General features: G+C 40.1%; 1 protein-coding gene across 1 annotated transcript in view; it reads left to right on the top strand.

Moving 5' to 3' along the window:
- The first annotated feature begins 7,277 nt into the window (after nucleotides 1–7,277).
- The window catches only part of LOC128653176 (tricarboxylate transport protein, mitochondrial-like), a 64,936-nt gene continuing 46,689 nt past the window's right edge, over nucleotides 7,278–25,524 (top strand). Inside the window, exon 1 of the mRNA XM_053706306.1 lies at nucleotides 7,278–7,676. Coding sequence (XP_053562281.1) covers nucleotides 7,544–7,676 — 133 coding nt within the window. The 5' untranslated portion in view covers nucleotides 7,278–7,543. The remainder of the gene's footprint in view (nucleotides 7,677–25,524) is intronic.

Below are 25,524 nucleotides of genomic sequence, written 5' to 3'. Positions count from 1 at the left end.
TAGGTTGCGCTAGAGCAAAGTCGGCCGTGCTAACCCTTCTCTGCTTAACACGCCTTAAAATGGCCTTGTAATATCAAGTTTCACACTAATGTTAGCATAGTCCAGCAATATTGCGTATCGCTTACCGTCCTTTTGTCAACACGCCACTTGAAATATGGCCCACTATAATTACTACTCACTAATGCTACATAAAGCTATATAACCATTTCAGGAGGTAAGACAAAACCCCATCAGTAACTGAATATTCTAAGAACAATAAAAAAAAAGTAATAAATATGTTGGTTTTATACTATAGTTATGTGTGCCAAGTCATGAGATAAACCAGTGATGGGTAACTAACTAATACAAGGGGGGGGCGCAGAAAAATAATGCAGGGCTATTTAAAACACAAATTATTTTTCCTAAAAATGTTTAGTGGCACAGGGCCAGTTGTATGTAAAGTTCCTGGATACCATTTTCTGTTCTCCCCTTCTGAGGGAGTTCCTTGAGACCCCATTTCCAACGGATAGGCCATAAACAGTAAGCATGTAAGCATGAGACGTCGGTTCAGTGACGTCACCAGCACCACGAGGTACACAGAATACACTCAACCGCGTTTGGTGGACGGACAGGAGTCCCAGAGCAGTAGCCGTGGAGTGGTGAGAGAATCAGGTCCTGAACACGAGGAATATGGTAAAAGCATGATTGTAGGGGTCTCGGAACTGCCAGGGAAACCATGAGTATGAAGGGCTGATTTTGTCTATTCGATTTTACATGATTATCAATTTATAAGGAACTGCTACACAGATATTTAATACAGTGTGTATGCCTGTGGAATTGAATCCTACATATGTGCTACATCTACATATTTGAATTAACCAAGGGTACTCACTTATAATCGGGACTAAGAAATAAGGCAGTTACTTTTTGTGTCTAAGTGGACAATTGTTTTGAATTTCCAGAAGCCCCAGAAGCACACATTTTTATTTCTGTTCTCTCCAGGTGCTACAAGTGCACATTCGTAACACACTTTTCTTTCATGTAATTGGCAAGAGTCCATGAGCTAGTGACATATGGGATATACAATCCTACCAGGAGGGGCAAAGTTTCCCAAACCTCAAAATGACTATAAATACACCCCTCACCACACCCACAATTCAGTTTTACAAACTTTGCCTCCTATGGAGGTGGTGAAGTAAGTTTGTGCTAAGATTTCTACATTGATATGCGCTTCTCAGCATTGTTGAAGCCCGATTCCTCTCAGAGTACAGCGAATGTCAGAGGGACGTGAAGGGAGTATCACTTATTTGAATACAATGATTTCCCTAACGGGGATCTATTTCATAGGTTCTCTGTTATCGGTCGTAGAGATTCATCTCCTACCTTACTTTTCAGATCGACGATATACTCTCAATTTACCATTACCTCTACTAATAACTGTTTTAGTACTGGTTTGGCTATCTGCTATATGTGGATGGGTGTCTTTTGGTAAGTATGTTTTTTATTACTTAAGACACCTCAGCTATGGTTTGGCACTTTATGCATTTATATAAAGTTCTAAATATATGTATTGTACTTATATTTGCCATGAGTCAGGTTCATGTATTTCCTTCAGCAGACTGTCAGTTCATATTTGGGGAATTTAAACATTTTAAGAAATTTATTACTTACCTGGGGTTTAGTCTTTTTTTCAATTGACTACTTCTTGCTATTGCGGGTATTAGGCCCGCGGGTGCGTCAAACGCTAAACTTTATTGCGTCATTCTTGTTGTGAAATTTTTTTGGGCGCGGAAAAATACGTTTATGACGCAACTTCGTCATTTCCGGCGTCATATGTGACGCCGAGACCTTTCACACAGCGGCGTCATTAGTGACGCGAGTGTGTCATTTCCGGTTATTTTTGGCACCAAAAAAGTTTACGTTACGTTGTGCGTCATACTTGGCGCCAATTTTTTTTCATTATTTCAATACCCCATTGATGTTTGCCTCTTGCTTTTTTCTCTATCAGAGGCCTATGCTTTTGCATTTTTTCCCATTCCTGAAACTGTCATATAAGGAAATAGATAATTTTGCTTTATATGTTGTTTTTTCTCTTACATTGAGCAATCCGATCCTGTCTCAGAAGTTTCTGCTGGAACATTGCTGCCTGACATCGGTTCTACCAAAGCTAAGTGCATTTGTTGCAAAAGTGTAGAAATTATTCCACCAAATATCATTTGTAATAGTTGTCATGATAAACTTTTACATGCAGATAGTGTTTCCATCAGTAATAGTACATTGCCAGTTGCAGTTCCTTCAACTTCTAATGTACATGATATACCTGTAAATTTTAAAGAATTTGTATCTGATTCTATTCTGAAGGCTTTGTCTGAGTTTCCACCTTCTAATAAAAGTAAAAGGTCTTTTAAAAATTCTCATTTAGCTGATGAAATTTCAAATGACCAGCAACATAATAATTTATCCTCTTCTGATGAGGATCTATCTGATTCAGAACATCCTGATAAATCTACTTATTTATTTAAAATAGAGTATATGCGTTCTTTTTTAATTGTTAATTACTTTGGATATTGAGGTAACCAGTCCTATTGACGTTCAGTCTAATAAACGTTTAAATGCTGTTTTTAAACCTCCTGTGGTTTCCCCAGGGGTTTTTCCTATTCCTGAGGCTATTTCTGATATGATTTCTAGGCAATGGAATAAGCCAGGTACTTCTTTTATTCCTTCTTCAAGGTTTAAAAAATTGTATCCCTTACCAGCAAAATCTATAGAGTTTTGGGAAAAAATCCCCAAAGTTGGTGGGGCTATTTCTACTCTTGCTAAACGTACCACTATTCCTATGGAAGTTAGTACTTCTTTTAAGGATCCTTTAGATAGGAAGCTTGAATCTTATCTAAGGAAAGCCTATTTATATTCAGGTCATCTTCTCAGACCTGCTATTTCTTTGGCTGATGTTGTGGCTGCCTCAACATTTTGGTTGGAGAATTTAGCGCAACGAGAATTGGATCCTGACATATCTAGCATTACTCGCTTACTGCAACATGCTAATCATTTTATTTGTGATGCCATTTTTGATATTATCAAAATTGATGTTAGATCCATGTCTTTAGCTGTATTAGCTAGAAGAGCTTTGTGGCTTAAATCTTGGAATGCTGATATGACATCTAAATCTAGATTACTATCTATTTCTTTCCAAGGTAATAATTTATTTGGTTCTCAGTTGGATTCTATTATTTCAACTATCACTGGAGGAAAAGGAGTTTTTCTGCCTCAGGATAAAAAACCTAAGGGTAAATCTAAGGCTTCTAACCGTTTTCGTTCCTTTCGTCAGAATAAGGAACAAAAACTCAATCCTCCTCCCAAGGAATCTGCTTCCAATTGGAAGCCTTCCTCAAATTGGAATAAATCCAAGCCATTTAGTAAACCAAAGTCTGCCCCTAAGTCCGCATGAAGGTGCGGCCCTCATTCCAGCTCAGCTTGTAGGGGGCAGATTAAGGTTTTTCAAAGATTTTTGGATCAAATCTGTCCAAAATCATTGGATTCAGAGCATTGTCTCTCAGGGGTATTGAATAGGATTCAAAGTAAGACCTCCTGTGAGAAGATTTTTTCTCTCACGCATCCCTGTAAATCCAGTAAAAGCTCAGGCTTTTCTGAAGTGTGTTTCAGACCTGGAGTCTTCAGGGGTAATCATGCCAGTTCCTCCTCAGGAACAAGGTTTGGGGTTTTATTCAAACCTATTCATTGTACCAAAGAAAGAAAATTTATTCAGACCAGTTCTGGATCTGAAAATTTTAAATTGTTATGTAAGAGTACCAACTTTCAAGATGGTGACTATAATGACTATTCTGCCTTTTGTTCAGCAAGGACATTATATGTCCACAATAGACTTGCAGGATGCATACCTTCATATTCCGATTCATCCAGAACACTATCAGTTTCTGAGATTCTCTTTTCTAGACAAGCATTACCAATTTGTTGCACTTCCATTTGGCCTAGCAACAGCTCCAAGAATCTTTGCAAAGGTTCTGGGTGCCCTACTATCTTTAATCAGAGAACAGGGTATTGCGGTGTATCCTTATTTGGATGATATCTTGGTACTAGCTCAGTCTTTCCATACTGCAGAATCTCACACGAATCAACTAGTGTTGTTTCTTCGGAAACATGGTTGGAGGATCAATTTACCAAAAAGTTTCTTGATTCCTCAGACAAGGGTCACCTTTTTAGGCTTCCAGATAGATTCAGTGTCCATGACTCTGTCTCTAACAGACAAGAGACGTTTAAAATTGGTTGCAGCATGCCGGCACCTTCAGTCTCAGTCATTCCCTTCAGTGGCTATGTGCATGGAAGTTTTAGGTCTCATGACTGCAGCATCGGACGCGATCCCCTTTGCTCGTTTTCACATGAGACCTCTACAGCTTTGTATGCTGAATCAATGGTGCAGGGATTATACAAAGATATCACAATTAATATCCTTGAATCCTAATGTACGACACTCTCTGACATGGTGGATAGATCACCATCGTTTTGTTCAAGGGGCTTCTTTTGTTCGGCCAACCTGGACTGTGATCTCAACAGATGCGAGTCTTTCAGGTTGGGGAGCTTTTTGGAGATCTCTGACAGCACAAGGGGTTGCAAATCTCAAGAGGTGAGATTACCAATAAATATTTTAGAACTCGGTGCAATTCTCAGGGCTCTTCATTTCTGGCCCCTGCTAAAGAGAGAACAGTTCATTTGTTTTCAAATAGACAATATCACAACTGTGGCTTATGTAAATCATCAGGGTGGGACTCACAGTCCCCAAGCTATGAAAGAAGTATCTCGGGTACTTTCTTGGACGGAATCCAGCTCCTGTCTAATCTCTGCGGTGCATATCCCAGGTGTAGACAATTGGGAGGCGGATTATCTCAGCCGCCAGACTTTACATCCAGGGGAGTGGTCTCTCCATCCAGATGTGTTTTCTCAGATTGTTCAGATGTGGGGTCTTCCAGAGATAGATCTCATGGCCTCTCATCTAAACAAGAAACTTCCCAGATACCTGTCCAGGTCCAGGGATGTTCGGGCGGAAGCAGTGGATGCCCTGACACTTCCTTGGTGTTATCATCCTGCTTACATCTTCCCGCCTCTAGTTCTCCTTCCAAGAGTGATCTCCAAAATCATCATGGAACAGTCTTTTGTGTTGCTGGTGGCTCCAGCATGGCCACACAGGTTTTGGTATGCGGATCTGGTTCGGATGTCCAGTTGCCCGCCTTGGCCACTTCCGTTATGACCGGACCTACTATCTCAAGGTCCGTTTTTCCATCAGGATCTCAAATCATTAAATTTGAAGGTATGGAAATTGAACGCTTAGTTCTAAGTCATAGAGGTTTCTCTGACTCAGTGATTAATACTATGTTACAAGCTCGTAAATCTGTCTCTAGAAAGATTTATTATAGAGTTTGGAAGACTTACATTTCATGGTGTTCTTCTCATAAATTCTCCTGGCATTCTTTTAGAATTCCTAGAATTTTACAGTTCCTTCAGGATGGTTTGGATAAGGGTTTGTCTGCAAGTTCTTTGAAAGGACAAATCTCCGCTCTTTCTGTTTTATTTCACAGAAAGATTGCTATACTTCCTGATATTCACTGTTTTGTACAGGCTTTAGTTCGTATTAAGCCTGTCATTAAATCAATTTCTCCTCCTTGGAGTTTTAATTTGGTTCTGAAGGCTTTACAGGCTTCTCCATTTGAGCCTATGCATTCTTTGGACATTAAACTACTTTCTTTGAAAGTGTTGTTCCTTTTGGCTATCTTTTCTGCTAGAAGAGTTTCTGAACTATCTGCTCTTTCTTGTGAGTCTCCTTTTCTGATTTTTCATCAGGATAAGGCAGTTTTGCGGACTTCTTTTCAATTTTTACCTAAGGTTGTGAATTCTAACAACATTAGTAGAGAAATTGTTGTCCCTTCATGTCCCAATCCTAAGAATTCTTTGGAGAGATCCTTACATTCTTTGGATGTGGTAAGAGCTTTGAAATATTATGTGGAAGCTACTAAAGATTTCAGGAAGACTTCCAGTCTATTTGTTTTATTTTCTGGTCCTAGGAAAGGTCAGAAGGCTTCTGCTATTTCCTTGACTTCTTGGTTGAAACTTTTGATTCATCAAGCTTATTTGGAGTCGGGTCAGGCCCTGCCTCAGAGAATTATAGCTCATTCTACTAGATCAGTCTCCACTTCGTGGGCTTTTAAGAATGAAGCTTCAGTTGATCAGATTTGCAAAGCGGCGACTTGGTCCTCTTTGCATACATTTACTAAATTCTACCGTTTTGATGTATTTGCTTCTTCAGAAACAGTTTTTGGTAGAAAAGTTCTTCAGGCAGCTGTTTCAGTTTGATTCTTCTGCTTTTTGATTTAAGTTTTTTTCTTTCAAAAATGAAAATAAACTTATTTTTTTGGGTTGTGTATTAATTTTTTTCAGCAAAATATGGCTGTTTTTATTTTTATTCCCTCCCTCTCTAGTGACTCTTGAGTGGAAGACTCCACATCTTGGGTATTGATATCCCATATGTCACTAGCTCATGGACTCTTGCCAATTACATGAAAGAAAACATAATTTATGTAAGAACTTACCTGATAAATTAATTTCTTTCATATTGGCAAGAGTCCATAAGGCCCACCCTTTTTATGGTGGTTATGGTTATGCTTTTTTGTATAAAGCACAATTATTTCCAAATTTCCTTTGTTGATGCTTTCTACTCCTTTCTTTATCACCCCACTGCTTGGCTATTCGTTAAACTGAATTGTGGGTGTGGTGAGGGGTGTATTTATAGGCATTTTGAGGTTTGGGATACTTTGCCCCTCCTGGTAGGATTGTATATCCCATATGTCACTAGCTCATTGACTCTTGCCAATATGAAAGAAATGAATTTATCAGGTAAGTTCTTACATAAATTATGTTATTTTTTTCCTGGAGCCACAGAAACCATAACAGAGGGCCACATATATGCCAGTGATAAAGTATATGGAAGAAATAACAATTTTTCAGATGAATATAACATATTTATCTTTATATAAAAAGCATAACGCTGAGTTATTTATTGTACACCGGACTGTCACAAATAAATCAGACTGCATGCATCATTCAATGCAGCTACAACTGAACTCACAGACACAGACGAAACATAATAACCACTGGCAGTTGCCCAGCCAATAAATAACTTGTTTTGTACCAGGCCCTTCTCGCCTTATCTTCCACCAGCCAATCAGAAAATCATGTAACACTATATACTAGCCAATCAACGATTAACCCGCCGCTTCGTGAAACTCGCAATGTGAACTGGTCCAGCTGCTTCTTAGCTGAGTGGGTTCGTCTTAATTGTGTATATTCATAAATACTTCGTATTTGGATAAACGCCCGTGGTAAACGGGAGCTACAGCAAGACTAATAATAATAATGATGTATAGAGAGAAACATTCTGAGGGGGTGTGGTTGATGGTTTTACCATATTCATGAGTGGGCGTGACGACTAGAAGTCTTTCTGCTCCGTGGTCTTCTTTACCTTAGTAGCTTTGCTACCTCTGGAGCTTTGGTCACTATGTCCTCCATGTTGCAGACGTTCACCGTCAATGAGGGACCATGCGAGGCCCGGGCGACGCCTAGATGTTTTGCTGCTGCAGCATCTGGAGGACGGGCAAAGATTACCCACCCGGGCAAAGCCATCTTGGCTGGTGAGTTAGTGGGAAACGAGCACGGTGTACTGGCAATTCTTCATCACCGCATTGGGGCTTTCAATAACAATTAATGTTATTTTAATGTATCTTATTTTATTCTTGACTGGGATGATACATTCCTTATATATAGCTACTCAATATAGCCAGTAGCAACAGTCAATTCGTGTGGGTATTATATTGTGTTTTAAAATATATTTATTTCAATAATGCCAAACAATGTTGCACGACTTACTGTATTGTTGTGTATCTCTATCTCAAAACGAAGTATGGAATATCCAACTTGAGAGGCTGTAAATGTGTACAGAATCAGATGGAGTTTAGGCTAAAATTAAAGTAAAGGATACTGACAGAATCATACCTGGGAAGCAGATGTGGTACATAGGCATGAACATGCAAAAAACAAAAACCTGATTTTCCCATTCTGAATGACCCTCACTGTCAAAATATGCCAGTAGCAATGAGAACATTCTCTGCTGCAGCACTACTGGAACACTACAGCTCCAATTCTCATTTTCACCCCATGGGGAACTATATTAGATATTAGAACCCCTCACAGCTGCTTTAATATCTTATGCTTCCAAATTATTCCTACCTCTAAGGACACTTGTGCACTCTAATGATTGTATGCTAATCTGTTTTATGATATTTCTTCATGGGATTTGCATATACACCAATAACTGTAATATGAGTCTGCTGGACAGTTGCATAAGGGTGGGGGTACAAATGTTGGGCTTGTGCGTATTGGTGGGTGATGCTTGGTAGGGCAGTATGTAAAGGTGGAGTGAGCTGTTATGTGGTCTTGTGTGTAATTGTGGGGGGCCTTCTTGAGCCCAATAAGTAGATGGTCTAGTGAGTTAGTGCATTATCTTATTGCTTGTGTATTACCATTTTAACCCATTCAAAAAAGTTAAAACACATAGTATGACCCTGTGCTATGACATTTGTTCACTCTTAATGAGTTTGCAGTACTTGTTAAAGTACTTAATAGTATTACATTTATGGGAAGTTTCTCCTGGGTTTATTTTTGTGTCTGTAATAGGTGGTTTGCCCATTGAAATTGCCTGCCATATTTTCACAAAAACATCTATTCAAATGTCTTGTCTTCAGGAAGGGTATTGATGCTTTTCCCATCTCTAGCTTTATATACACAAAGTCTGATATTTAGGTACTGGCATTTCCTTTTTGGGTGGTGATTTTTAATGAGCAAGAAATATTTTTTCATTTGTAAGAATAAATCTAAAGGAACTATTTCCAATATTTAAAGGGAAGTGTACTATAACATAGTTCTTCCCTTAACCCCTTAATGACCGGACCATTTTTCAATTTTCTTACCCTTAATGACAATGGCTATTTTTACATTTCTGTGGTGTTTGTGTTCAGCTGTAATTTTCCTCTTACTCATTTACTGTACCCACACATATATACCGTTTTTCTCGCCATTAAATGGACTTTCTAAAGATACCATTATTTTCATTATATCTTATAATTTACTATAATTTTTTTTATAAAATATGAGGAAAAAATGGAAAAAACACACTTTTTCTAACTTTGACCCCCAAAATCTGTTACACATCTACAACCACTAAAAAACACCCATGCTAAATAGTTTCTAAATTTTGTCCTGAGTTTAGAAATACCCAATGTTTACATGTTCTTTGCTTTTTTTGTAAGTTATAGGGCCATAAATACAAGTAGCACTTCGCTATTTCCAAACCACTTTTTTTTCAAAATTAGCGCTAGTTACATTGGAACACTGATATCTGTAAGGAATACCTGAATATCCATTGACATGTATATATTTTTTTTAGAAGACATCCCAAAGTATTGATCTAGGCCCATTTTGGTATATTTCATGCCACCGTTTCACCGCCAAATGCGATCAAATTAAAAAAAATGTTCACTTTTTCACACATTTTGTCACAAACTTTAGGTTTCCCACTGAAATTATTTACAAACAGCTTCTGCAATTATGGCACAAATGGTTGTAAATGCTTCTCTGGGATCGCCTTTGTTCAGAAATAGCAGACTTATATGGCTTTGGGGTTGCTTTTTGGTAATTAGAAGGCCGCTAAATGCCGCTGCACACCACACGTGTTTTATGCCCAGCAGTGAAGGGGTTAATTAGGGAGCATGTAGGGAGCTTGTAGGGTTAATTTTAGCTTTAGTTTAGTATAGTAGACAACTCCAAGTATTGATCTAGGCCAATTTTGGTATATTTCATGCCACCATTTCACCGCCAAATGCGAGCAAATAAAAAAAAAAAAACTTTAAATTTTTCACAATTTTAGGTTTCTCACTGAAATTATTTACAAACAGTTTGTGCAATTATGGCACAAATGGTTGTAAAAGCTTCTCTGGGATCCCCTTTGTTCAGAAATAGCAGAAATATATGGCTTTGGCGTTGCTTTTTGTTAATTAGAAGGCCGCTAAATGCTGCTGCGCACAACACGTGAATTATGCCCAGCAGTGAAGGAGTTAATTAGGTAGCTTGTAGGGCGCTGGCAGGGTTAATTTTAGCTTTAGTGTAGAGATCAGCCTCCCACCTGACACATCCCACCCCCTGATCCCTCCCAAACAGCTCTCTTCCCTCCCCCACCCCACAATTGTCCCCGCCATCTTAAGTACTGGCAGAAAGTCTGCCAGTACTAAATAAAAGGAGTTTTTTTTTTATTTTATTTTTAAAAAAAATGTATTCTGCTGTAATGGAGCCCTGCCTTAGCCCCCAACCTCCCTGATCCCCCACCAAACAGCTCTATAACCCTCCCTGCTACTTAATTGCCGCCATCTTGGGTACTGGCAGCTGTCTGCCAGTACCCAATTTGCCCCCAAAAATATTTATAAATTTTGCCCCCAAAAATATTTATAAACTTTTCTGTAGTGTAGCAGCCCCCCCCCTCAATACCCCCAACCCCCCCCCCCCCAGATATATTTATTTTATGTTTTGAACTTTTTTTTTTTTCATTGGTGTCAGTGGCTAATATGCACGCGCGCGGCCCCCACGTGCACGCGCGCCCGCCCCACGTGCACGCGCACGCTGCCGCCTCTTTGCTTCCCTTCCCCCCAGAACACTGCACCATTGATACCGGTGCAGAGAGGGCCACAGAGTGGCTCTCTCTACATCGGAGGCTTGTTAAAAGGTATTGCAGGATGCCTCCATATCGAGGCATCACTGCAATACCCTGAGAGCTGCTGGAAGCAATTGCGATCGCTTCCAGCACTCTCTTAAACAACTGACGTACCAGGTACGTCCATTGTCACTAACTGCTAGTTTTTGCAGGACGTACCTGGTACGTCAGTTGTCATTAAGGGGTTAAAGGTACAGTCTACACCTTCGTCATCTTAAAGTCCCCATGCACCCCTTCTATATCATGTAGTAGTAACAGTAAAAAAGTAATTTTAAAATTAACCCCTTAATGACCGGACCATTTTTCAATTGTCTTACCCTTAACCCCTTAGTGACCAGAGCACTTTTCCATTTTCTGTCCGTTTGGGACCAAGGCTATTTTTACATTTCTGCAGTGTTTGTGTTTAGCTGAAATTTTCCTCTTACTCATTTACTGTACCCACACATATTATATACCGTTTTTCTCGCCATTAAATGGACTTTCTAAAAATACCATTATTTTCATCATATCTTATAATTTACTATAAAAAAAATTATAAAATATGAGGAAAAAATGGAAAAAAACACACTTTTTCTAACTTTGACCCCCAAAATCTGTTACACATCTACAATCAACAAAAAACACCCATGCTAAATAGTTTCTAATTTTTGTCCTGAGTTTAGAAATACCCAATGTTTACATCTTCTTTGCTTTTTTTTGTAAGTTATAGGGCCATAAATACAACTAGCACTTTGCTATTTCCAAACCATTATTTTTCAAAATTAGCGCTAATTACATTAGAACACTAATATCTTTCAGGAATCTCTGAATATCCATTGACATGTATATATTTTTTTTTTAGTAGACATCCCAAAGTATTGATCTAGGCCCATTTTGGTATATTTCATGCCACCATTTCACCGCCAAATGCGATTAAATACAAAAAATTGTTCATTTTTTCACTAATTTTTTAACAAACTTTTGGTTTCTCACTGAAATTATTTACAAACAGCTTGTGCAATTATGGCTTAAATTATTGTAAATTATTCTCTGGGATCCCCTTTGTTCAGAAATAGCAGACATATATGGCTTTGGCGTTGCTTTTTGGTAATTAGAAGGCTGCTAAATGCCACTGCGCACTACACGTGTATTATGCCCAGCAGTGAAGGGGTTAATTAGGGAGCATGTAGGGAGCTTTTAGGGGTAATTTTAGCTTTAGTGTAGTGTAGTAGACAACCCCAAGTATTGATCTAGGCCAATTTTGGTATATTTAATGCCACCATTTCACCGCCAAATGCGATCAAATTAAAAAAAAAACGTTAAATTTTTCACAATTTTAGGTTTCTCACTGAAATCATTTACAAACAGCTTGTGCAATTATGGCAGAAATGGTTGTAAATGCTTCTCTGGGATCCCCTTTATTCAGAAATAGCAGACATATATGGCTTTGGCGTTGCTTTGTGGTAATTAGAAGGCCGCCAAATGCCGCTGCGCATCACACGTGTATTATGGCTAGTAGTGATGGGGTTAATTATGTAGCTTGTAGGGAGCTTGCAGGGTTAATTTTAGCTTTAGTGTAGAGTTCAGCCTCCCACCTAAAACATCAGACCCCCTGATCCCTCCCAAACAGCTCTCTTCCCTCCCCCACCCCACAATTGTCCCCGCCATCTTAAGTACTGGCAGAAACTCTGCCAGTACTAAAATAAAAGCTATATTTGGGCTTTTTTTTTTTGTGTGTGGCATATTTACATATGCTGCTGTGTAGGATCCCCCTTAGCCCCCAACCTCACTGATCCCCTACCAAACATCTTTCTAACCCTCCCCCTCTGCCTTAATGGGCGCCATCTTGGGTACTAGCAGCTGTCTGCCAGTACCCAGTTTAGTAACAAAAAGTATGTTTTTTAGTTTTTTTTTATTGCCCTTTTCTGTAGTGTAGCTTCCCCCCCCCCAATACCAACCCCCCACCCCTTCTAGAACCCTTAGATCAGGGGTGTCAAACTCAAATTCATCGTGGGCCGCATCAGCAGTTTGGTCACCCTCAAAGGGCCGGTTGTATCTGTAGGACTATGTGTCCACTCTTTATTATCATAAATTATTGTCACTGCATTCAATTATTACTGTTAATAATAAGAATAATGGCAAGTAGATATTCAAATGTACAATTTATTGAAAAATGATTTTTGGTAACAGACAGTAATTTATTTATTTTTTAAACATACAAATATTGCCAAACACTGTTTATTACACATATGGCAAACACAAGGAATTAACTTTTTTTTTACTTTTCTGACTAGATGGCTGACATCGTTTTCCTGAGGTCAGTCCATCGATGTCTGGCGTTAGGTCTTGTGCTGTAGCAATCCGCAAAACGGCATGGTACCAAAGTGAATCGGCTGATTGATGAATTCAATCAATGCTTTTCTGACTTTAAAGAACAGAACTTAACCTTTACCAGCTTTGATAACCTCCATGCTGTTTTGCGGATTGCTACAGCACAAGAGCACTCTGATACGTTATACCACTGTAAAGTGACACGGAAGTGGTCAGTATATCCAAAGTTTACGGCTCAGACTTTTAAGCAGAATAATAAGCAGACCCCCCTAATAAGCAGACCCCCCTCCCCCCCCACATACATCATATGTACTTACAGTACAGGAGAGAAGGGTTCAGGCAGCCGTTGGATCTGTCACATCACAGGATGGCATGCACTCAATATAAAAAAAAGTGTGAATGCATGCATAAAGTGGAGGTTTCCTGTGTAGAACGGCCGGCGCCGCTAGAGGGCTGGCTTGTAGGCTGCCACGCATGCGCTGAAGAGGCGGCTTTCTTGTGTCAAAAAAAAAAGCGAGAATAAAAGGTGAAGGCCGGCGGCGGCTACACGGGCCACATGACGAGGTCTGGGGGGCCGGATTCGGCCCGCGGGCCTTGTGTTTGACACCCGTGCCTTAGATCATAATTGATTTTGTTAATATATATATTTTTTTAACATTTCTTAACTTTTTTTTTTTTTTTCTGCAGTGTAGCGGTTCCCTCCCGCTCCCACCCCGTGCACGCGCCCGCCCGCCGCCCCCCGTGCACGCGCGCGCTCCCGTGCGCGCTCCCGCCCCCCTCCACTCCACTCGGCACATCGATGGCCGCCCACCCGCCTCCCAGACTTGCTCCCACCCACCAACGATACCGGCCACCGATGTCCGGTGCAGAGAGGGCCACAGAGTGGCTCTCTCTGCATCGGATGGCCAAGGGGGGTTATTGCAGGATGCCTCGATATCGAGGCATCACTGCAATAACCGGAAAGCAGCTGGAAGCGAGCAGGATCGCTTCCAGCTGCTTTCCAGACCAAGGGCGTACGCCACACGTCCTCGGTCATTAACTGTATTTTTTTTGAGGACGTGTGGCGTACGTCCTTGGTCGTTAAGGGGTTAATGACAATGGCTATTTTTACATTTCTGCAGTGTTTGTGTTTAGCTGTAATTTTCCTCTTACTCATTTACTGTACCCACACATATTATATACCGTTTTTCTCGCCATTAAATGGACTTTCTAAAGATAACATTATTTTCATCATATCTTATAATTTACTATAAAAATAATTATAAAATATGAGGAAAAAATTGAAAAAAACGCACTTTTTCTAACTTTGACCCCAAAAATTTGTTATACATCTACGACCACCAAATAACACCCATGCTAAATAGTTTCTAAATTTTGTCCTGAGTTTAGAAATGCCCAATGTTTACATGATCTTTGTTTTTTTTGCAAGTTATAGGGCAATAAATACAAGTAGCACTTTGCTATTTCCAAACCACTTTTTTTCAAAATTAGCGCTAGTTACATTGGAACACTGATATCTGTCCGTAATCTCTGAATATCCCTTGACATGTATATATTTTTTTTTTAGAAGACAACCCAAAGTATTGATCTAGGCCCATTTTGGTATATTTCATGCCACCATTTCACTGCCAAATGCGAGCAAATAAAAAAAAATCGTTCACTTTTTCACAAATTTTGTCACAAACTTTAGGTTTCTCACTGAAATTATTTACAAACAGTTTGTACAATTATGGTATAAATGGTTGTAAATGCTTCTCTGGGATCCTCTTTGTTCAGAAATACCAGACTTATATGGCTTTGGCATTGCTTTTTGGTAATTAAAAGGCCACTAAATGCCGCTGTGCACCACACGTGTATTATGCTCAGTAGTGAAGGGGTTAATTAGGGAGCTTGTAGAGACCTTGAAGGGTTAATTTTAGCTGTAGTGTAGTGTAGTAGACAACCCAAAGTATTGATCTAGGCCCATTTTGGTACATTTCATGCCACCATTTCACCGCCAAATGCGAGCAAATAAAAAAAAAAAGTTAAATTTTTCACAAACTTTAGGTTTCTCACTGAAATTATTTACAAACAGCTTGTGCAATTATGTCACAAATGGTTGTAAATGCTTCTCTGGGATCTCTTTTGTTCAGAAATAGCAGACATATATGGCTTTGGCGTTGCTTTTTGGCAATTAGGAGGCCACTAAATGCTGCTGCGCACCACACTTGTATTATGCCCAGCAGTTAAGGGGTTAATTAGGTAGCTTGTAGAGAGCTTGCAGGGTTAATTTTAGCTTTAGTGTAGAGATCAGCCTCCCACCTGACACATCCCACCCGCTGATCCCTCCCAAACAGCTCTCTTCCCTCCCCCACCCCACAATTGTCCCCGCCATCTTAAGTACTGGCAGAAAGTCTGCCAGTACTAAAATAAAAGGTGTTTTTTATTTTTATTTTTTATTTTTTTATTATTAATCTGTGATGGACCCCTGCCTTAGCCCCCAACCTCCCTGATCCCCCCCCAAACAGCTCTCTAACCCTCCCAACCTACCTATTTGCCACCATCTTGGGTACTGGCAGCTGTCTGCCAGTACCCAGTTTTCCCCAAAAAAGAGAGTTGTTTTTTTTTTGTTTTTTTGTTAAACATAGCTTTTTCTGTAGTGTAGCTGCTCCTACCCTAGCAGATCCTATTATTTAAAAAAAAAAAAAACGTTTTCTGCCCCTCTCTCTCTTTCATTGGTGTCAGTGGTTGCTCCGCGCGCGCATATACGCACGCGTGCGCGCCCCCGCAGGCCCCCCTCCGCACGCTCCCAGCATCCGGCGTGCACAAAGCACTTGCAGGAACCGGATGCCGGGGAGCGATGGGCGGCCCACCCGCCTCCCCTGTAAGCTCCCACCCACCAACGAACGGCACCATCGCTACCTGTGCAGAGAGGGCCACAGAGTGGCTCTCTCTGCATCGGATGCTTTTCAAAGGGTATTGCAGGATGCCTCAATATCGAGGCATCACTGCAATACCCTGAGAGCTGCTGGAAGCGATTGCGATCGCTTCCAGCACTCTCTTAGACAACTGACGTACCAGGTACGTCCATTGTCACTAACTGTCAGGTTTTGCAGGACGTACCTGGTACGTCAGTTGTCATTAAGGGGTTAATATTGTTTCTGGTCACTTTTAAATGGCTGCCAAGCTCTGCCCACTGATGACATCATGCTCTGGGCTGCATTAAAGGCCTCACTAGTTACAAAAGACTTAATAATTGGATTCAACAGACGGTCAATTCTATTCAGCAAAGTGCATAGATGCAGCCCAGATCATGATGTCATCAGTGGGCAGAGCTTGGCAGTCATTTCAAAGTGACAAGAAACAATATTCCTTTCAAAATAACAGTTTTACAGTTACTGCTGCATGATATAAAAAGGGGTGCAGGAGGCTATTTGCAGCTTAAAGGGCCATGATACCCAAATGTTGAAACACTTGAAAGTGATGCAGCATAGCTGTAAAAAGCCGACTAGAAAATATCACCTGAACATCTCTATGTAAAAAAAGAAAGTTATTTTACCTCAAATTCCTCAGTAGCCACATTCCATTGTAAAGGACTTCTAAGGGCTAGATTTATTAAAGCTGAGGTGGACAGGGGCGCGTATACGCGCCCCTGTATGCCTCAGCTCGCCTGTGGCAGGGCGAAATTACCCGAAGGTATTCGCCATTGCACACGAGCGCAAGAGTTCATGATCTCAGCACTGTTGATGCTGATTGGCTGCTGTTCATTTCATTTTTTTATTTTTTTTTTACCTTCAGCAGTTGAAGTATAACTTTTTACACAGAACTTACTCTGCTGAGCTGAGGAGATTGTGAGGTAAAATATCTTCCTTTTTTATATAGAGATGCTCAGGTGATATTTTCCTGTCAGCTTTTTACAGTTATACTGCATCAGTTTCAAGTGATTTAGCATATGAATATTATGTCCCTTTAATCTAAAATAAGACTAAGGTGTTTGTCCCTTTTTAATGGGAATTTAATAACTTTTTATTCCAACTGCATTGTAATGTATTACAATGTATTAAAAATTGATTCTGGAGGTTTAATTTTTCATATGAAATAGCTGGTTTTGTTCTTTTGAAACAACAATCCAACAAAATTGGTTGAGCTTCCACTGAAAGCAGATCTCCTTATTTTATCACTTTCTGTACATAGACATGCTTAATTATATTTCATCTGTCTCTAGATGAAAGCCGAGTATTTAGAGCAAACAATTGAAAAATACTATTTTGTTACTTATCTCTCCTAACCCCCACTGGGGGTATACTTTCTTTTGCTGGCTATGTTTACACAACATTTCTATATCCATTACCTAACTATATACACTTTCAGTATAGGTAGGGATACCACAGGAAAAGCAACTATTTCAAATGCTAAAATAAAGAAAAAGGAGCTATTTGTAAATTGATGGTAAATTCAAGCGTTCAGCTAGTATTTACCATCACTAAAAAATAAACTCTAGTTTCTGTCATCACTTGCTAAAAAACGGGTGTGAAAATAAAGTTGGTCCCTTTCGAAACCATTAATTTTTTTCTACTACCTTAGTACATTAAGATCGCTAACTTTTATTTTCATAAATTTATCAATAATTAGAAGTTTTATTAAAAATCTAATTTCCTACCGTATTTATTCCAACTCTTCCCATCCTCTACTTCTTCTGTGTTCTGACTTATAGAGCGGTCCCAACCCGCTCTATACGTAGCTCCAAAGCGCATTCACAGTGACTATTTGTATTGTTCATGCGCTAATCTGGTACGGCTCCATCTATTGCGCATGCGCGTCTTGCCAAAACTGTTTGTGCCCAGAAAAACGGGAGCACAGATTTTAAAAAAAACGTGACCCGGAGTGAAAACATTTTTTTTACGGGTTGAATTTGGATAGTCTAAAAAATGTTGTAATTAAGGTGATATTATTTATGTCCAAAGACTGCTACTGAGGATCGCAAAACCAGGTAACTTTACTTTCACTTTAAATTCGTCCTTTCTGTGCTGAAGTAAATGGCTCAGCGCTCTTCTTCAATGAGGTAGGTGACGTTTTCACCTCTAAACCTATAGCTGTGCTATAGGTTTATAGGTGGAAACGTCGACTCATTGGTAAAGAGCTCTGTGCAGTGGGTAGCTGGAGGCACTGAGTTTAGCGATCTACTTCTGCTTTAGCACCCGTTTTTTAATAAGTGATGATAGAAACTAGAGATTATTTTTAGTGATGGTAAATCCTAGCGTTTGTTAATGTATAACACTGCTGCCATATAGTTCTGCAGACACGTGCACACTCCTAAACTTACCTTCCTGCTTTTTTTTTTTTTTTTTTTTTTTTTTTTTTTTAGTTTTTGAGGTTGAAATGATACAAGAACAAGCATTATTTGCCTCTGAAAATCAAATACACACTCTCAAGCAAAATACAGTGAACAATGGCATGACTATCATGTATACGCACATATATATCACAAATATTACGTTGCCAAGTGGTGAGACCACAATTTATGACTATTTAACACACAATGCTTGACTAGGTAACATAAAGCAAATAATTTATAACATAACCTCATTTTTAACATTATAAACGTATATATTTATATTAGACCGTACGCCCTCTAAATGTTCTCTGAGGCCACTCTTGGACCACTCAATGCTACACTGCGACGTTACAGAGGATATGCATGGTCACAGGGAGGCCGCTCTTGAACCTCAAACAATGAATCTCAGTTTTTTATTTTTAGTACATAGTTCTTAAATGTATAGATGCTTAATAAATGAGACAACACTTTAAACTCTTACTAGAATTATATGAAGTTAGAAGACTTTTTTTAACTCAAGCAATAATAACAAAAGAATATAAACAGACACAAAATAGATATGTCATGCTAAATAGAAGGGGGGCACCACCATACACCTAGTTGAAAGTCAGTATAGATTTTATATGGCTTAGCTTATATGCATATAGAAACTGGAAAAGTCCCATAACTCTTTAATTTATATAAAAGGGTGGTGGGCATGATATCTTAGGGGCGCTGGTTGGCACTTTAGTGGGGGCAAGTGTACAAAGATTATCCCTCTTGACACATGTAACTGATTATATAACTCATAGATCATTTGTACCTGTACGGTGGTACATGGAGATACGTAGTGTATAGCTAAACGATATATTGGGCAGCAAGTTAAACAAAGGCGTTAGGATTTACTTAACAGGCTATGCAGCTATATCAACTCAGATATACATATTTATACACCATACATTCTACTCCTAACAAGTATTATGTTCGTGAACAAATGGAAGAGGTAAGCAGGTATCTGTATAGTAGGGAAAGGTGTTGTGCCCTATGACATAGGCTATAACAGATAAACAGTAAAAAAGGGTATAACCGTGCTCACTAAGCAGAAATTTAGATAGACCAGTCTGCAATTGGAAAGTATATATGGGGAGGTACTAGTAATACTATCTTCAGTTGCGAGCACTATTGCCCTGACCGCAGGCAGCAGAACAGAGGCCAATGCGTGGGCAACAGTAATATAACATACCCCAGCAAGTAGATACATCGCTAGCTTTCTCCCCCATTAATAACTATTTTATATCCCAAATGGCCCAGGTCTCTGCTTAAAGATGCAACACAAACAAAAGTACGGAGTTGCAGCTAAGCACAGCATCAGGTCTTTTCTGGGGGAAACTATATACCAATGTTCTGCTCCAAACTCTCAAAAGAGCATAAGATAGTAAAGAGTTCAGTATGCTGCGGCTGTGACCTATCAGCCCATAATACGCTCTTTCTGTTCCCCCTTACTCACTCGGCGTAATGGCAGGCTGCTTAACAGAGTATGGGTATGTGTATGGTAGCCTCCAGGGTGAAACGGCCGGCAGTAGCAAAGTACGTTCACACAGTCCATGGGCTGACGGGAAGCTCCCCAGGTGGTGTCCCGGTCTGGTAAATGATTTCTCAAGCTCACTCTTTTCACCGGGGGGCAGTTATGGGTAACCGTGGACCTCATCTCTCTTATCTCAGTTTGCAGCACCAAGTAGAGTCCCTTCAGCGTTCGGCAGGTCTTCGCGCTGGATCAAAACTGTAGTGTAGTCGTCATGATCTCTTGTGCAGGGTCTGAGCAGGCATCAGGATCCTCCATCAGCTTTTCCTCAGACACAGATGCAGCTCCATCCCTGACGGCCTCCCAATCACATTGACAACTGTCTCTGCATCGGCAATCACGTTGCGGGTCAGAATCTCTCCACAAGCCAGCGCACTCTACATCCAGGCAGGCCTCCTCTCTGCTGCCTCCGGAACTCCGGTCCACCAGACAAGTTGGATGTAAGTGTCCAAATTTTGTTCAATGCTACAGCGCTCTCTTTGCTATCCCCAGCACGCGCCCAGCTAGGCGGCAGGCTAGATGCGGTATGGGGGTGAGTCTGATAGCCTCCAGGGTCAAAAGGCCGGCAAAAACAGAGTGTGTCTGTACAATCCATGGGCTAATAAGAGGTTCCCTAAAATGCGGCCAACACTGATGTCCTGTAGTTCGGTCTCGCTCTTTCCATAGGGAGGTAATGATGCGCAGCAAGGATTTTCACTGCTGTGGCAAGAGGCGCTTGTATAGAACCCAGTCTCCATCGAGTGTTAAGAGAGTCATCACTCTCATCACTGATTGCGGGCCTGTCTCAGCGGTCTGAGTGGGTTTAGTCACCGTTTCTAAACAGGGCCGTGGGTCCACTATTTCTAGACCATCTGCAGTCTCAGGCAACGACTCAGCTCCAGACAATACATAGCATTCGGTAGAAATATGACAGGCCGGGTCTACACACACTCTCTCCAGCAAGAGTGGTAGTTTATGGGCACTCAATGAGTTCCAGGGGCTGCACTTTACCCTTATGTGCTCCTCAAGCTGTTCAGCGGAAGCCTCCGATTCCCGGTCCCCATCACAAGGGTCGCGTGGGGAAGGGCAACCTGCAAAACTGCGCAATCAAGCTCCTCAGTCCAGCAAAGTGCACATTAAGCATCTCATATATAGTGTCTGCTGATGCTTTCGTATCGATATCCATGTCTGATTATAGTTGTGTAGTAATTAGTATTACTCGTAACCCCAGTCTCCCAGGGGGGGGAATATGCGTGAACCTCGGCTCCAGAAACCACCAAGCACTTAATAAATGTGGCGGCCTTGAGGCCTAGCTGAAGTTCTTAGACAGTGCAGTCAATCCAGAAAGTTTTCCCCTCAGGACTGTCAATTTCTTGAGTCTTGTAGTGTCCCTCTGGCCCCCATCCACAGGATTGGAGATTTTTATATAGGAAAACAATAAAAAAATGTATAAAACACTGTAGTGGAACCAGGAGCTCCCACAAAACACGTCCTGTCTCTGCAACTGTAGGCTCCGCCCCACCTTCCTGCTTTTTAACAAAGTATAACAAGAAAACAAAGAACATTTGATATTAGATGTCAATTGGAAAGTTGTTTAATATGTTATGTTCTATCTGAATCATGGAAGTAAAATGCTGGGCTTTATGTCCCTTTAAGGTCTATCAACTGTGTATGTTAATTTTATAAAAATTTTCTGTGAAGAACAGGCATGTTATTTCTGCAGTCACCAACTACAGCTTTGAGAACTACAAAACCAATAATATGTGATAATATCTTCAAGATAGAAAAATTGTCTCAAATAATCTGGCAGAACCCTTTGGGAGAGTATGATATTGTGACTGGATTAATGAAATTAATTTAAAAAAAAAAATACAGCCATGAATATACAGCATCTTGCTATATAATTAAAAACTAATCTATATTTCAGGATGTATAACATTTGGATTATAATGAAAACAATCTTTAGAAAGTATTTTTTTTTTTTAAATGAAATTATTTTTCATGAGAAATATTGAAATAAAAAAAAAAAAACTTTAAAAAATAAAATAAAAATCATTTGATTTTATCAACCCTGCCAAGGGCTTTATAGGTGAGGATGAGAATTTTGAATTTAATTCTGCTTTGAATGGGGTGCTGGTGAAGGGACTCGCAGAGAGGTGTAGCAGATACAGAGTGACGGAAAAGGTGGATTAGCCTGGCCAAGACATTAAGGATGGATTGCAAGGGATAGAGGCAGGGGAGAGGAATGCTAAGCTGCTAAAAATAAGGCTTACTGGATTTCATGTATAAGGTCCTGAGCCAATTATGTCCTTAGAAAAAATAAAGGTGTATATAGTGTAATACTGTTTAAAGGTTAAAGCCTACTTCTAAAAATAAGACTTACCAGATTTCATGTATTAAAAACCTAGCCAATTCACAATTGGCTCAGGTTCTTATACCTAAGCCTTATTTTTAGCAGTAGGCTTTAAAGGGACACTCAGGACAAATTAAACTTTAATAATTCAGATAGAGCATGCAATTAGAAACAACTTTACAATTTACATCCATAAAAAAAATGTGCAAAGTCTTTTTATATTTACACTTTTTGAGTCACCAGCTCCTACTGAGCATTTGTAAAAATTCACAGAATATACGTATATGCATTTGTGATTGGCTGATTGCTGTCACATGGTACAGGGGGAGTGGAATTGAACATAACTTTAAAATTTGTTAGAAAAAAATCTAATACTTATTTGAAGTTCAGACGAAGTGCTAGTGCATTGTCTATTTATCATGCATTTGTTGATTTAGCAAATCTGCTGTATTCAGTGGCGTAGCGTGGGTTGTCAGCGCCCAGGGCAAGGCAAGTATTGCGCCCCCTAACCCATAGAAGCAGGATCATATTTCACAGAGCAGAGTGTGAGAAGGCAGATTTTTTTAGCGCCTTTGTCTCCAAAGGCTAATGGATAGCCGTGGTAACCTGTGCACTTGTGCAGCTTTGCAGGGGAAGTACAAGCTATGCTAACATCAGAAAGGAAGACAGGGTTGCTGGATTTTAGCTTGTAGCTTTGCTGCTGCAGCTGTTCTGATTTAAATACAAAATGCAGGTTTCTTAGCTCAGCACATTACACTGTGCAGACCATGCATAACAAAGCCAGGCATGTCATATCTGGCTGGCAGTAAGCAAGGTAGTTACAGTTATTGAGTGAGGGAAACCATTGCTCTGCTTACAATGAACATTACATGCATATGTATTTATGTGTAAAAACCCAGCAAACCTTTTCTCAAAGTTTAAGGGCTCTAGCTACAGCCTGCAAAAATTGTAATAGATGTCTGTATCAGGAGTGAGACTTTCAACTGCTGAATATAAAGCACATGTATTACTAGCAACCTGCAGAGTGAGAAGATCTGTGCTGTGTTATGTAGCGTCCCTGACAGCTAATCAGTCTTCAGTTTCCTTTTTCATAAGCATGCATACACAGAAACACACACTACAGCATGCCATACACACATAAATTACAGATCTTATACAGTAGACACATGTGCACAGTCTCAAATACTCAGCAACACACACATGCTGCAGAGTATACAAATATACACACACACACAACATACTCACACATGTACACAGTCTCAAATGCACAGCACTACACACATATGCTGCAGAGTATACAAGTATACACACACACACACACATGTACACAGTCTCAAATGCACAGCACTACACACATATGCTGCAGAGTATACAAATATACACACACACACAACATACTCACACATGTACACAGTCTCAAATGCACAGCACTACACACACATATACTAAGTCTCAAATACACAGAAAAAAAGGGAAAATGTGTGTTTCTCTATATATTTGTAAACTACAGATTGCAACAAAAAAAGGTTAGTCACAGGCCTAATAACCCTGTCAAACAACAAGTCATGTACCATGAGAATAATTGAGACAAATGCAGAAATCTTTCAGTTACTTTGTACTCTCTACATAAAACCTTCTATTTCTTCTGTCTCTTTCACTTTGATCCCTACATGTCCGTATTTCTCTCACTCTGTGACCTGGCTGTTTCTCCCCTGTTACACACACTGCACTGTCCTTCTCATTCTCACTATTTATTTCCCTCACCTTTGCTTGACCTGGAAGCTCTGTGTACAAATGATCGTCTGGAATCCTCAGTCCAGCTCCCTCCCTCCCTTACTCCTCCTCAGCACTCCGGGCTGAACAGTGATTCTGTTTATTTACCAACCATTGTGTTTGTAATCTAAGGATTCTAAGCAAGTGACCATGCTGGTGTTACCAGTTAAAGTTCTTCTACGGGGTAGGTGGCAGTAATAGCAGCAGCACTCAAAGAGCAAGAAGCCTCATGCCTGCATCGGCCACTGTGAGTGTGATCCAATAAGCAATAACATATACACGCTGATACACGATGTCTCAGTTACTTTGGCACGTGCAGCAGCAGGTATATGTTATTGGAGAAGAATGTGCATCACATGGCAACGTAGGAGCCAATAGAAAGGCAATTTTTTTTTATTTATAATACAGCGCTGAGTGGCTCAGGGGTCGGGGGCAATGCAGGACTGTAGGGTGACCATGTCAGTGCGGGACAGACCCTTAAATTTGCAAATAGTGACAGTTGGGAGGACTGCAATAAAAAAACATTTATATATATATATATATAAAAAAAAATATTTTTTAAAGTTTCCTCCCTTAGTGCTGCATCTGCCTGCAGTGGAGGAGGTATGATGTGAGACAGTAAGAGCGCAAATTTTGCGCCCCTAAGAATTATGCGCCCGGGGCAACCGCCCCTGTGGCCCCCCCCCACGCTACGCCACTGGCTGTATTGACAACAATATTATACTATATACACCTTCTTTTCACAGGACATTATTTCCTTATAGGACACTATTGATCACACCAGCTTATAATCATTTTGGATCAGGATATTACTTTTGATCTTTGTCTTCATTTTTATCTTTACTACTACCGATATTGATATTTTCTTCTGTTATGTGTGATCAGTCCACGGGTCATCATTACTTCTGGGATATAACTCCTCCCCAACAGGAAATGCAAGAGGATTCACCCAGCAGAGCTGCATATAGCTCCTCCCCTCTACGTCAGTCCCAGTCATTCTCTTGCACCCAACGACTAGATAGGATGTGTGAGAGGACTATGGTGATTATACTTAGTTTTTATGACTTCAATCAAAAGTTTGTTATTTTACAATAGCACCGGAGCGTGTTATTACTTCTCTGGCAGAGTTTGAGGAAGAATCTGCCAGAGTTTTTTACTATGATTTTAACCGGAGTTGTTAAGATCATATTGCTGTTCTCGGCCATCTGAGGGAGGTAAAGGCTTCAGATCAGGGGACAGCGGGCAGATGAATCTGCATTGAGGTATGTAGCAGTTTTTATTTCTGAATGGAATTGATGAGAAAATCCTGCCATACCGTTAAAATGACATGTATGTATACACTTTAGTATTCTGGGAAGGGTATTTCACCGGAACTACTCTGTTAAAGGTCACTAATCCTTTTATTAACTATTTATCATGTTAAACGTTTT

This window comes from Bombina bombina, chromosome 3 (assembly GCF_027579735.1).
Source record: "Bombina bombina isolate aBomBom1 chromosome 3, aBomBom1.pri, whole genome shotgun sequence".
In the NCBI taxonomy this organism is placed as follows: domain Eukaryota; kingdom Metazoa; phylum Chordata; class Amphibia; order Anura; family Bombinatoridae; genus Bombina; species Bombina bombina.
Note: the sequence above shows the minus strand (reverse complement) of the source record. Positions and strands in the feature narration are given on the sequence as shown.